Consider the following 13902-nt stretch of genomic DNA (forward strand, 5'->3'; position numbering starts at 1 on the left):
GAAAAGGCATTAATAAATTGTGTATTCACCATTTATTTATAATTACGCCCACATTTAAACATTTGCTAATCATGAGTAAAGGATTTTTGCAGTCCCTAACCTAAAGGGAGTGCTATTTACACTATATAAATACTTTGAGCGACCAGTGTAATTTCTCACAAAAATATGGACACGCCCCTTGATACATTCCTGCAGTACCTGGTAAAAGAACGGGCACACAACACAGGATGTTAAAAGCACTATATTGACGTGTGAATAACTAGCTTACTAACATTTACAAATGTGGGAGTAATTATTATTCAATGGTGAACAAATGGTTTGCAAAAATCAAACTGGCAGTACATGTCAGTGTCTCTCCCCACATCCATTACGACTGCAGCAGCAGAGACGCCTGTGCTGCTAGGCATCACTGGGACCAGACCACACTGCCTGTGCTGCTAGGCATCACTGGGACCAGAAGACCACACTGCCTGTGCTGCTAGGCATCACTGGGACCAGAAGACCACACTGCCTGTGCTGCTCGGCATCACTGGGACCAGAAGACCACACTGCCTGTGCTGCTAGGCATCACTGGGACCAGAAGACCACACTGCCTGTGCTGCTCGGCCTCACTGGGACCAGAAGACCACACTGCCTGTGCTGCTCGGCATCACTGGGACCAGAAGACCACACTGCCTGTGCTGGGCCCAGCAACATCCTAGTACCTATACCTGTAATAGTAATTAACGCTTAGGATGGCGGGGGACAGCTAGGCACTTATAGTTGCAATAAGCAGTTAGGCTTTTAAAGGTATGAGCCAATGGTAATCTATTAGGCATTTATTCAGTAGTCATTATCTAAAAAGTGACTATTTATTCACAACTTGGATGTTGCTGGACCCAGCACAGAAAGACACAGATGTACTGCCTGTTCCTTAATGTTGGCACTATATGTAACAGCAATCAATCTATAGTTGTATCTCCAGTGGTGCGTTTACATTTCGTCTTAAACACAAGCTGGTTAAAAGGACTAAATTTCACAGGTAGTGAGTGATAAACGCTGTACTATAGTTGCCTATGTATACGTGTGTGTGAGGGTGTTTTCCTGACCACCATGTGATCAAAGCAGGAATTACTCTAGGGCCTGGTTGTAACCTCTTCATACAGACCAGGTGGAAGAGAATATTCCATTGAATTAGCTCAATATTCAGAGTTGGACTAATGGAGTCAATATTCCATCTGTCATCTAGATGGTACTCTTGAATTCAACAGTTTTTTGAAAATCTAAAATAGTCTAGGCGATGTATAAATCAACTATTATTATATAAATCATTGACTCTCTCGATAGATATAAATGCATAATTCTCTGTAATGTGGGGAAATGAGATTAGTTTATGAGCAATAAATACTCAATTAGGTCCAATTCAGGATTTCCTTTGACATGGCAAATGGCTCCATCTGGTGGTTAAATATGACTAGTGCACAGCAGTCTAGCAGAAACATCACCAGTCCGTTGAATGTTGAAAACAGTTTACTACAATACATATAAAACCCAAATTTGAGCATTAAAAAAATAAAAAAAATAAAAATGGTGAGATACACCAAAACGTGGAACACTTTGAAAAAAAGAAAAATGGTCAAAAATGGACTACAAATGAAAACCTTTTGAGTAAATATAAATAAAAATGAAAAACAGACAACCGTTTACATTTGTCCTAAATAGAGATGGTTCTGAAGAGAGAAGGATATCCAAGTAATCTTTCACTTGTTTCTATTACTACAGTGACAAGACAACTCAGGACTCAGTTGCTCCTTAAATTGTTATTTTTTTTGAGTGGGAAAACATCACAAATTGAATACGAGAATATTTGATCACAATACATAGCAATAGCACTCTGCCCATCATCAACTCAATGGTATAGGCTACAAATATACTGGAATACTTTGCCTCTATTCTGTGACTAAACAACCTTGCTCTTTTACCACACATTTGGATATATCGTTGAACACAAACTCAATGCTCTCATTACTACATTCAACACAAGGGGTGGAAAGCCAAAATGGACAGAATAGGCAGTTAAAACAAACCTGTAATATGAAGTCAATGATGTGGATAACATCGTCCCAAAACATTCAGTATTTAGCATTAATAGGGATGATAAAACTAGAAATTCAGGTCAGGACAAATTATATTTCTACAAGTGGAACAAATACTCTGTAGGTGGTGTGGATTTAACCACTTAATACTCAAAATAAGTCAAATCATTGACGGGGATCTTAAAAATGTTCAAATAGATTGATAAGCATTCCCAAGAAGGAACACTGTCTGGAGGTAAGCCCCGATCTGCCTTATCCCATTCTCTCACTCAGGGGACTGGGCAGGACACGTCGGCCCGAGCCATTTAGCCCCAGGGTGGCATACCTTGATCAAATCAATCCGTATGCTCGTATGGTGTCACTTTCTACTGCAGAGCATGTGGCATGCTGATTGTCAACTGACTTCTGATCTAAGGGCCGGGTTCCAATTCAGCACTGCTGTGATAATATCATTCACTTTTGCAAATAAAGATGGCTTGAAACATTGGGTACAACTTTTGAAGTGGCCCGTCTGTGCATCTGTAATATTTGCTTCATTGTGCTTGTTGTGGTGATAAAATTGTCTGATTTTTTAAAAATTTCTTAAAAAAAAAAAAAAGGGTAATCGGAAGAATCCAATCCCAAGTTAGGAAAAAGCAGCTACTCTGACTACTCTTCATGATCTTAGCAATGGAATCAGAGCTACATGATTACTTGACCTGCAGAACAGCTACATAACAGAAGACGATGGACAAAAGAGTTCAAATATTAAAATGTAGGTCATTCAAAACTTAGTCCAGCCACAGTACTAGTGAAAAATTTGAGAAATAAAACAAGACATGGAGTACTTAGAGGGGACCATATTGACCGTAAAACATCAAAAGGTGGACTAAAACTACTGAACAAAAAAAATAAGCAGGGGAGATTTTCTACCAAGGTGATCGGAGTACGATAAAACTATTTTATCTACGGCATAACTACTGTTATTGTCAAGGTTTGTTAAGACTTGGAAGACGGTCATCTTCCCAGGGCAAACACGTCAAGGGCTCGTATTCAAAGTTTCCACCAGAGTGCCCGATCTAGGATCAGTTTATTAATTTTTTTGACCTTTTAGATAACAATGAATAAGAATATATGGACAGGTGGATGAGCACTCCTACTCTGAGACACTCGATTTGTGAATGCTTTATGAAAGTCCCCCCTACTCCCGCTATGGATCATGTCCCAGACCGTTTTTGAATGGAATCCCAGAGTATATCAAATTCATGAAAAAGGGCTTAAAGATACATGTAAAATCATATTAGTAGATTAATTTACTCCGAACTGATGGCCTTCATGAAGGTAGAAGTAAATTAATCCACAGAAACAAATATATGCGTAGGATGGCGGCGCACAATTGGCCCAACGTCGTCCGTGTTAGGGTTTGGCCGGGGTAGGCCGTCATTGTAAATAAGAATTTGTTCGTAACTGACTTACTTGCCTCAATAAAAATATAACTTAAAAAAAAAAAACTTTTTCATGATTTACTCTTGAATCGCATTCAAAAACTGCAAGTACATGATTCAGGAAGTAGGCGGGAATTTCATACTGGGCACTGGACCATGCTTTGATAGACGTGGCAATTTTAACGTTACCTATTAGTTAAGACGACTACCTTCAAGTCACCTTAAGATGGCTGCCAGTACCTAGACAGGGTACCACAGAATCAAGAATCGTACTTACACAAAAATACAGAAAGGGAATAAAGCAAGAGGAAAGACAAGCCGTCCCCAGTAGCGAGCGCAGCCAACCTGTTTCACCACCTCCAAAACCCACAGTCTTCCCTCATCCTTCTCAGTTTGTTTGTAAAATGGCTAGATTGGGCTCTTTGTTATTCAGGGACATTAACCTGTACACTGGGGCACAGAGGGAGGTATCATGAAGAAGTGGGCAGTGTCGTCCATCGTTGGTTTGTGTGGTTTTTGTTATGGTCATTAGCAAAGGGGGGGGGGGGGGGGGGGGGGGGGGTCTTTCAGTCCCAAATCGCACTCAAATCCTCCATGTTGCCTTAACTCTTCACTGTTGTCAGAGCTGTAAAGGTAGAAGCAATGTGGTGGAAAATATACCACTACACTACTTACACCTACTCAAGCCATAAAAGAGAAAAGAAAAAGGTTATCATAAAAAAAAGTGTTAAGGCCAAGGAGAGGAATAGGGTGCGATTAGGTACTGGCTATATGAGTGTCTCCAGGTCATCCCTGCAGGGGGGGGGTCAGTGACCATTCCTGTGACGACACTTCCTGCTTACATGCTCACAGTGCCCTTCTCCTTCTTATCCCCGTCTTCATGCCAGGTGAGGCGCTCTTCGTAGAAAGCTATGACGATCTGCGGGCACTTGTGATTGGCCTCCTTGGCCAGCACCAGATCTGCCTCATCAGAGTCCTTCCTGTAGCGAGAGGAAATAAACAAGAAATAAACATGATTTATTTCCAGGCCTATTACCATGCTGATGTTAAGGTAAGACTCCCCAATAGGCTGCCTAGGAAATAACGACAATTCACGATGTCACAAGACTAGATCAGGAAAACTAGAAAGCTCTTAGACCCACTGTCTTGAAGAGGAATAGTTTAAAAAAAAATCAACTTTAAGTGAGCAGCCACTTCAGTTAATCAGTTTCCGGTCACACGTTTCAAGACATTCTTAGTGGCGTAATCTAGTGGACGACATATGTCTAAATACTCAACGCTCACCACTTCATGAGGAACATGAGGTCTCCACAGGAGTCAGTGGCTCCAATAATCTTCTCTGGTTCCAGACCTCTCTCAAAGCCTCTCGCAATCAGGACGTCATCCTGGAAGACAGGAGAAATTACCAATTATATGACCAACATATCTCTATGTTGTACATTAGAAGTGAAATTTAGGCACCACCGCAGGAAACAAGCACAGACAACAGTTGTATTTCACAAAGCCTTTGTCATTCTAGTGACGGTAAGCAACACCCAAAAGCTCAACTATTTCAGTTTAAAATTAGGCGTCTTCAGTTGATTAGAAATATGCAAATGGTAGTTCTCCAGGAAGATCAAGCTTTTGTTCTAGCCAACAATAACAATGCTGCAGCACTTGGTTGGACACTTAAGGTCATATAAAAAAAAAGTGTTGAATGGCCTATCAGTGAGCTGCAAAAGCTGGAGGTAATGAATCTCAATGAAGTCACCCGCTTTCATAAAGTCATGATCTGTTTTGTAGATTTGCATGTGGCAGGCAATTCACAATAGCTCTTATCTAGTGTTAAGAACCAAGCCTGGTCTATGTCCCCCCCCCCGCTTGATTTGTCTGTAACCCCCCCTTATTTTTGCACTCACACACGCTGCTTCTACTGTTTATTATCCTGTTTGCCTCTTTTACCCCACCTACATATTGCCGCAACTACCTCGTACCGGTACTCCTCGTATATAATCTCATTATTGTTATAGTGTGTTACCGTTTCCCATTCTCAAATGTCTTAATTTCTAACTCCACATTGTTGGGAAAAGTCTTGTAAGTATGCATTTCACAGTAAAGTCGACACCCGTTGTAGTCGGCACACGTGACAAATACATTTCTATTGGATCGGCGGGTGAGAGACTTTGTCCACACCAATTCACGAGGTAGGTGACGCACCTCTTTTTTCCGTTTGGGCTTGTTGCTGCTCCCCTCCTCATCATCGTCAGAGTTTCTCCTCTTGCTGCTGCCTTCCTTGCTACGACCTGATGATCCCGCACTGGACTTGGCTCCTCCGCTGCTGGGGGTGGCACCGCCGCTAGGCTTCTTGTAAGTCTTCATAAACTCAGCAATGAGCTCGGGGCAGCCGAGATTCTTCTCTGGCTCCCATGTGTTGTGTTTTCTGCAAACAATAAATGCATGGTCATAGCAAGAACAAATATATTCGATTGGTGAAACCATTCCCATCACCTAAGCCCCATTTAGACTCGGTCACATGGTCTCCAATTCATTTCGTTATACCCAACCCTCGGTGTGCACGAGTTAAAGCATTGTGCAGAGCATGGAGGTAACAAAAACATTTTAGCACTGGAAGCCATGAAAAAAATCTATACCAATATGAATTGTTAGGGGTAGAAATTAGCTAGCTACTGGAAACATCATAAAATAATAATTCTCAGTAACATGAAACTAGAACACCAGAAGATTTTTCTTCTGGGAATTTCATCTAAATGTTATCATTGGAAGGGTCTTTTGAAGTTCTGTTGACATTTGTTTCTTAAAGCATCATTTTTGCCGTACCCAGGCCTCCTTTAAGACGCCATAATGTTTTGTCTGCAGGTGCCACAAAGTAAAAGTTAGCGTCAGTTGAAGCTTTATGGCTTGTAAACATGAATATGGAAAATATACTATTTTTTAAATATCAATACAGCTGCATTCCTAACATGTAAAAGACCCAACCTCCTCCACTTATGCCCCTGGGGAATATCCATGGCCATCTTTGCCGTTGGTCCAAACAATTAGCCAAGCAAGGAAAGTTGGCAACGTAAGCACGTCAGCCCGTTTGTGATAAGAGTGTGCAATTCTGTTCACGCCGGGGCCTGAAACGTCCCATAATTAAATTTGGGATGATTGTACATCTGCTAAGAAAGGCCTACCAAAATGTAAAAACCAACATCCATATGGAGAAGTCAGCATACAAGTGTAAGCAAAAATGAATGAAGACAGCACAAACATCTCGGAAAAGGGTTTAGTTGGCTTAGGAAACCTTAGCTAACGCATACAACTTTCCCTGACATCACACTTACCCATCATTTTTGATTTACCTGATACCATAAGATGCCTAGTATCTGACGTCTACAGATGAGTGGTCTCCTAGCCAAGACAATAATCGCAATCATAGTTGACTGTAGCTCATATAAAGCACACCATGGTGACTGAAAACAACCATAGGGTGAACGAGTGGCGATTTCCAGACAGGGGCGGTCCAATTAAAAGTAATCAAGTGTACACTTAATTTAAGGGTCTGTCCTTTACGTGTTTGGAATGCAGCTATTGTTTAACATAATATACAAGTTCCAGGGTGGGATCTCTGATAGTTTTAAAGTTACGGCCCATAACTTCTGAGGGTGTCTCAGGGGGAGTTGGATATGCAAAAACACATTTCCCACCCACACATGCGTAGTTAAACACTTTTCAGGGCTCTGCAGCGTGACCATTCTACTCACATATGCACCTAAAAATTTTGCGACCTGAAATTATTGATTCTGGCTTTATTGCTTCAAATGTTTTTCTTTGTGCACATTTCTAGTTTGGCGCACACGTGCTCCTTGTGTACAGTCCTGCTTGTACATGTGTGAAATCGTACACACACCAAGTTATTTTATGTTCAACAACATTGAAAAGCGAGCCAAATCAAAATACTACACACATTACAGAGCAATCAGTAAAGCATTATATGACAACTTTTGCTTTGTAGCACCTACTTTACAACTGAGACCTGGCCAAGATAAAGCAAAGCCGTTCTCAATTTATTTTTTCTCAAATATATGTCAACAATACTTTCTCTAAAGGTCCCTGCCATGGATTTACACTTCGTGAAAATCTTGTTTTGTTCTAGTTTCGTGAGGAACCACCCAGATGGACTTACTCTGAATAACCTTTCCACTTAAGGAAGAATTCAACTCGGCCCTTCACCGTCCTTCTGTCCAGAACCTTCTCCACAATAAATTCTTCCTCTTCTGAAGATGAGCCCGAGGCATCATCATCATTTTCACGAGTCTTCTTTCCCATGATTTCGTAGCGGTACCTCAAATGAGTGAACAGGGGGCACGTCCCAACTTGGAAATGGAAAGTTTGAAATAAAACCTAGAAAACGTAGAAACAAAGTTAAGAAATGCGTGCAATATAATACATTGGTCAGCTGTTCATTGCTACTAGCTAGCTACAGCAGATAACTAAACCTAACTAGTATAAAACCATGATACAGCTGATTTGTCCGTTTAAAGGGAATCAATCGAATTAAAAACCACGCTAACGTTAGTAAGTTAACGTTTGCTACATTAGCCAACACGGCTAGCTGGCAAGCAGATGCTTTGCTTCCTTGATACAACACATGGCCTGTTCCCTAAAATAAATAAGGGTGCATTACCTAGTTAACCAATTGACGTTTTAATCCGTTCCAGTTTGCCAACGATAATGTAACATGTACAGTACATAGAGGCATTGCAATCTAGCTAAATAGCCCTAAGCGCGTGTAGACTTGTGTTTGTCCCAACCCCCGCCTGGCTAGCATGAGAATGAGCTAGCTAGCTCTTCGCCACCGGCTAACGTTATCAATTTATCAAACGTTATCCTCAATACTTTTTGCTTGAGACGGATTGATTGAAATGGGGGAAGGGGGGGTTGTAAAACTAGCGAATATTAGTTAAGTAGCTAAGACATTGCTATATGTATTTACTCACCCGTGCTAGCTTTAGCGGTTTACTGGTTCGTTTTCTTGACGCTGTTGCTGGGCTTTTCGTTTCCCCTCCCCAAACGACTTGCTTGTTTGCCTCGCCGTGCGAGAAAGCGAGCGCCAAAATGCACAATGGCAGACCGTGCACGATCACGAAACCGTCAAGCCAGATAACTAGGAGTTAATCAGTAAATGTTGTAGCTATGTTCACTTAGGAAATATGCGGACGTATTTTTTGGAATTACTTCTATCAAATAGCCTATTTGTTTAAATTTACACAGACTAGCCTGGGAATGGAATGGAATTGAAGTGACGTCTACATAACGTTTTGATAAAACGTAAGCCCACACCCACCACCGGCTGGTATCGTTTTGTTATTGGACATTGCTGATAATTGACTGCAAAATACCCAATCGGAGTTGCAGCGGAAGTGAGAGATCGAATGCAGCGGCAATAGATAACCAATCGCTGAATCCAAGAGGCGTATCCTCCCTATTTAGTGTACTCTTTGTTTCATTTGCAGGATCGTTGCATTCTGTCGCAGATCGTCTTTCTTCGAATAAGGCAAAGGAATCGTAAGCTACCATCCACAATGTCGAAGGAGGTAAGTTTCTCTAACGAATATCTACATACCATTTTGTTATGTGCGTCTAATTTAACGTGTACGTTAACCATTTTAACCAAAAGGGTTTTCCACTCGCGTATCTATTAATACAGCCATAGCTCATGTGGGGACGCCGCCATCTTAAAGGCCTCATGGCCTTATTGTTCGTGCGTTTTGCTCAGCCATTTTGCAAGAAAGGACGTACCGTTTTTCCCATTGCGTTTTAATATTAGTCCGATCATTTAATCCATGTTTCACCCATCGCACATTTTCATTAGTTTTGGTTCACATTTGCCAAATGCCTCGCCATGTTGACGCCATCTGATATAATTGTTTGACACCCCCCCAACGTGTTTATTTTTTGAGAAACTCAACTGCAGGAATATTGACGAACTGTTGGTAATGAACATTTCGAGTTCGCTAGAGTGTAGCGCTCGCTTGCTGATCTGCGTCTTTTGTTCAAAATACATTGTAATTTTTTTGTCCAGGCCCCACGTGAACCCGAGCAGCTCCGCAAACTGTTCATCGGAGGTCTGAGCTTCGAAACCACGGATGAGAGTTTGCGAGAACACTTCGAACAATGGGGATCTCTTACAGATTGTGTGGTGAGTATAATGTAATAAAAATATTGCTTGCTATAATCAGCTGCAGGGAGAACTGTACCCGAATTGACTACAGCGGCACATTTAATTTCATTGTTAATGTTTGATTAGTAATCCTAAATATCAGTGAATCTGTCTTTTTCAATTAATTTTTTAAATATTTTTTTTTCCTTAAACTAAATCTCAACAGGTCATGAGAGATCCAGCCAACAAACGCTCTAGAGGTTTTGGGTTTGTCACCTACTCTGGTGTGAACGAGGTCGATGCTGCCATGGAAGCACGCCCCCATAAGGTTGATGGTAGGCTGGTAGAGCCCAAGAGGGCTGTTTCCAGAGAGGACTCTAGCCGTCCAGGTGCTCATGTCACAGTGAAAAAGATATTTGTTGGAGGTATCAAGGAAGACACTGAAGACTCCCATCTACGAGACTACTTTGAGCAATTTGGCAAGATTGAAGTTATAGACATTATGACCGACCGCACCAGTGGCAAGAAGAGGGGCTTCGCCTTTGTCACGTTTGATGACCATGATGCAGTGGACAGGATTGTCAGTAAGTAGTTGTCTGAACACACTCTTTGTATTGATGAAAAGGGCTAACTTTAATGAGTTATCTGCTGTATTTTAACACCACCATTGTATTTTCAGTCCAGAAATACCACACTTTGAACGGTCACAATTGCGAAGTGAGGAAAGCATTGTCCAGACAGGAGATGCAGACAACAGGAGTGGGTATGAGGGGTGGTAAGTACATTTGCACACGGAACGGGACAGGAGTATTTCCTGCTTCAGGACATGTTATGGCCTGGGAAGGAGTCCACGTCCTTGCTCTAAGCAGTATCCCTGTGTAACACATTACCATACATTTTATTTGAGTGCTGATCAGTCACTGCATAATATAATTGCCAAGATTGATTCATAGTTAAATCATGAGTTGCTGCTTTTATGTTGCGTTGGTACTAATAGTTTGCGTTTTCTTTTCCAGGCCGCGGAGGTGGCGGCAACTATGGCAGAGGTGGAGGATATGGAGGTAATGATTTTGGCCGTGATGGTGGATACTTCGATGGCAGTGGTATGTTGTGGTCCTGCACCACTCTCTCCGCTTGAACCTGTATGCTTAACCCCTTGTGATTGTTTCAATATACTTTAGGTGACGCTGACTCGTCTGTTTCAGGCGGCAGAGGGGGTGGATACGGAGGAGGAGATGGCGGTTACAACAATGGTTATGGGGGAGGTGACGGTAAGATTTGGATTCTAGAATAGCCATTCAATAGCTTTTCTCATCAGTGGCAATTTTAGCTGCTATACAAGTAAATATGTCATTACAGTAGGAAGAACTTAACACAACATGCATTATTTGAGAAGCCACATGGATATGACCTTTTTTTAAATCTAAATACACGGCCATCCAATTAAAACTTTCCTTTCTAAAGGTGGTTATGGTGGAGGCCCTGGTGGTTATGGCGGCGGTAACCGCGGCTACGGCGGAGGGGGGCAAGGTTATGGTGGCGGACAGGGTGGCGGCTACGGTGGTGGAAATGGCTATAACGACTACAACAATGGCAATGGTGGAAACTTTGGCGGCGGTAAGTCCATGGCTTCCCCACAAGAAGCAGCCCCAGTTGGTGGTAAGTGGATGGCATCATAGGCTGTGACTTAATTCTCACACTACATTCTGTTTGGTGAAAAGTATTCATCTACTATATACTGTTCACAAAAATTAAGCAACAAATGTTACCATACTACACCTGAGATTTCACGTGCTACAAAATGATATTGTAAACTCAAATGGCCTACTAAATGGGAAGTAGTATGAGAACTATGTCATGGCTGACTACGTGAAAGTGATGTACAAAATACTTATCGCAGCTGTTTTAAACATTCTAAATATCCTTGGGCCGGTGTAAAATGTACAGAACCAATTTCGTTAAGTAATGTGGCTGTTCAAATTGTGTTGCAGGGAACTTTGGTGGCGGTGGTGGTGGTGGCGGCGGCAACAACTACAATGACTTTGGCAACTACAACAACCAGGCTTCCAACTACGGCCCAATGAAGGGTAACAACTTTGGAGGCAGCGGTGGAGGTAGCGGTGGTGGCAGCAGTGGTGGAAGCGGCGGCGGTGGCAGGAGTAGTGGCCCATATGGAGGTAGGTGGCACGGACTAGCATTAGACCAGGCACCGGTTGAGCTGTTAACTCAAGTTGGTTTGGCACACATTCAGGTGACTTAGGTTGTGTAAGGATTCTTTGGCTGACTTGAAACACAGTGTGCTTCCTGGTTTTGTTCAACCTTTGACTTTTTTTTTTGTTTTTGTTTTTCATTTCAGGTGGATATGGAGGTAACTCTGGAGGTGGTGGTGGCGGCGGCGGTGGATATGGCGGGGGCTCCGGTGGACGACGATTCTAAATGTTCACAAGGTATGCATTTTTTTTTTTTACCTGACAGTTTGAAACCATAACCGAAGTGTGTAGATGAGACGAGCATATTTTCAGGATTTGTCTTTAAAATGTAGTGTTCAGAAACTAGCTCCATTCTTGTACCCTTTGATACATACAATCCTAGTAGTTGTTTGATCCAAGTGTTACTAATGCTGGATCTCATGTAGTAGGTTCTGGTTAATCCAACAGTCAGTGCACAGTTTAACTTAACGTTGTTCCGTATTGTTCAACAGGACTCAGTACTTAGGAGAGGAGAGCGAGACAAATGACAGGGCAGCTGCAGGTTTACACCCTAGATCTGCTCAGCCAAACAGTTGTGGCAGGTTACAGCTGCTACAAGAAGAGATGTGTACAATAGAGAAATCATGGAGGGGCTTCATACATTTTTCTGTACTGTCAAACAGGTTTCTTATGTTTCTGGAAAGCAAGCATTCCGATGAGGTTTTATGTAGATTTTGCATCTATGGTTTTTATTTGTGTAACTGCAACAATCAAGTTGAAATAAACCACCTTTCAGTTTTTTTAAACTGTCGTTCAGTCTTGTTAGCCTCTCTTTTAGGGGATTGGGTGGGAGGGGGGGGTTCTCTTCTGGTTTGTTTTAATGCATTTGCCTGTGTACAAATCCACACTTGAATGATGGATGCTGTCAATGGCCATTCTTTAGAAGATAAGCACCACCTGTCAATGGAGACTTTTTGCCTAGTCCAATATGCTTTATTCCTTTCTTACACGAGACATTCTTAGTCTGTTCCAATGCACATACTACAGAATGTAGACAATCTCATATCCCAGCACATCAATGGAAGGTTTGTGACAACGTAGTGTTACAATAGCGTTGAAGTCCTTGATGAACGCCAATGGGTGAAGCTATGGTAGTTCAAATACTCGGTCCACACAGAGAGCCCATCTCTTTGAGAACTGCTCCAGAGACGTGAGTTGGATGGCTAGATCAGACTCTCCTGTCAGACAGTACAGCTGCCAGCAGAAGGCTAGCTTACATGATGCAGTCTTGAGGCTAGCCAGCCATGGAAGCCAGCTGAGCTGAGGGAGAGACGTAGCAAACAAACCCATCGCCTGGCAGGAAGGAGCAGTGTGAAGCAGGAGAGTGAGTAGCAAGAAGGCATGTGAGACTAGCAGACAGCAGCTACCAAAGCACTTAGATGCCGCCTGTAGGTAAGAAGACTTTTCCAACTACTGTCAGTTTGAATAACATGTTCTGTAGTTGGTATGAGCATACACTAGTTTTGTTGTAGAAATTCATAGTATAGCATTAATGACCGTGTACATTTTATTTGGATGTGCAGTGTTTTATTAGAAACCAATGCCCCCCATCTAATAGAACGGTCTGGACCTTTTGCGTAACATTGTCTTTACCAGCGTGCCAATCTCATAATGCATGCTGACGTTTGCAGTCAAATCATGGAATATATCACTAACGCCTTTTTCATTGGTTTATCTTCTGATATTCATTTGTCTCCTTTTCCTCTGGTGCTTTCTAGGAAAATGACTGAATCGAAAGGACAGCTATCCAAAAGCATGATTTTTAAGAGGAACATTGTTGCATTGCATATAGTAAGCAACGACCTTTTGATAACTTGGAAATATTAAGAGTTTGTGAGGCTGTCCTGATTTTAAACAATGGTCTTCTCTTTTAGGGTGCCTGGAAAGATGCAATTGGCTATTTTTATACTGCGAAGACTGCTGTGCAGGAGTTTAACTTGTTTACCCACTTCCTGTTTATCAATAAAATATTTTTTAAACCTACTTTTCCTCATAAATACTGTTCAACTACC

The 13902-nt window shown here is 41.9% G+C and overlaps 2 protein-coding genes and 1 long non-coding RNA gene across 6 annotated transcripts; 2 read left to right on the plus strand and 1 right to left on the minus strand.

Annotated features, from left to right (window-relative positions):
* Window positions 1-781: 781 nt before the first annotated feature.
* Window positions 782-8811, minus strand: LOC139368441 (chromobox protein homolog 5-like). Its single transcript, XM_071107337.1, has 5 exons — window positions 8479-8811; window positions 7665-7882; window positions 5696-5918; window positions 4784-4884; window positions 782-4479 (listed from the first exon to the last, which is right to left on the minus strand). The coding sequence occupies exons 2-5, from the start codon at window positions 7805-7807 to the stop codon at window positions 4338-4340; spliced, it is 609 nt and encodes a 202-aa protein (XP_070963438.1). The 5' UTR covers window positions 7808-7882; window positions 8479-8811; the 3' UTR covers window positions 782-4337.
* A 149-nt stretch (window positions 8812-8960) lies between these two features.
* Window positions 8961-12641, plus strand: LOC139368440 (heterogeneous nuclear ribonucleoprotein A1-like). Of its 4 annotated transcripts, none has more exons than XM_071107334.1 (10): window positions 8961-9075; window positions 9564-9680; window positions 9868-10225; window positions 10321-10416; window positions 10658-10702; window positions 10823-10912; window positions 11106-11300; window positions 11633-11818; window positions 11998-12088; window positions 12343-12641. In XM_071107334.1, the coding sequence occupies exons 1-9, from the start codon at window positions 9064-9066 to the stop codon at window positions 12075-12077; spliced, it is 1179 nt and encodes a 392-aa protein (XP_070963435.1). In that variant the 5' UTR covers window positions 8961-9063; the 3' UTR covers window positions 12078-12088; window positions 12343-12641. The 4 variants fall into 4 exon arrangements, with proteins under 4 accessions (XP_070963435.1, XP_070963434.1, XP_070963436.1 ...); XM_071107333.1 differs by having other exon boundaries at window positions 8972-9075; window positions 10658-10744; window positions 10847-10912; XM_071107335.1 differs by having other exon boundaries at window positions 8972-9075; window positions 10658-10744; window positions 10847-10912; window positions 11106-11258.
* An 806-nt stretch (window positions 12642-13447) lies between these two features.
* On the plus strand, window positions 13448-13873 carry LOC139368442 (uncharacterized). Its single transcript, XR_011626963.1, has 2 exons — window positions 13448-13681; window positions 13765-13873. It is a non-coding gene; the product is annotated as an uncharacterized lncRNA (long non-coding RNA).
* Window positions 13874-13902: the final 29 nt, after the last annotated feature.

The sequence above is a fragment of the Oncorhynchus clarkii genome, chromosome 16 (assembly GCF_045791955.1).
Source record: "Oncorhynchus clarkii lewisi isolate Uvic-CL-2024 chromosome 16, UVic_Ocla_1.0, whole genome shotgun sequence".
NCBI lineage: Eukaryota > Metazoa > Chordata > Actinopteri > Salmoniformes > Salmonidae > Oncorhynchus > Oncorhynchus clarkii.

Bases quoted from the DNA above. Each gene is read 5' to 3' on its own strand.
- LOC139368441 (XM_071107337.1), bottom strand. From the start codon at position 7,807: ATGGGAAAGAAGACTCGTGAAAATGATGATGATGCCTCGGGCTCATCT. The intron at 5,919-7,664 runs GTAAGTCCATCT...TATTGTTTGCAG, and splicing joins AAGTGGAAAGGTTATTCAGA to AAAACACAACACATGGGAGC. The intron at 4,480-4,783 runs GTGAGCGTTGAG...CTCTCGCTACAG, and splicing joins CTCATGTTCCTCATGAAGTG to GAAGGACTCTGATGAGGCAG.
- LOC139368440 (XM_071107333.1), top strand. The intron at 10,226-10,320 runs GTAAGTAGTTGT...TTGTATTTTCAG, and splicing joins TGCAGTGGACAGGATTGTCA to TCCAGAAATACCACACTTTG. The intron at 10,745-10,846 runs GTATGTTGTGGT...CGTCTGTTTCAG, and splicing joins TGGATACTTCGATGGCAGTG to GCGGCAGAGGGGGTGGATAC.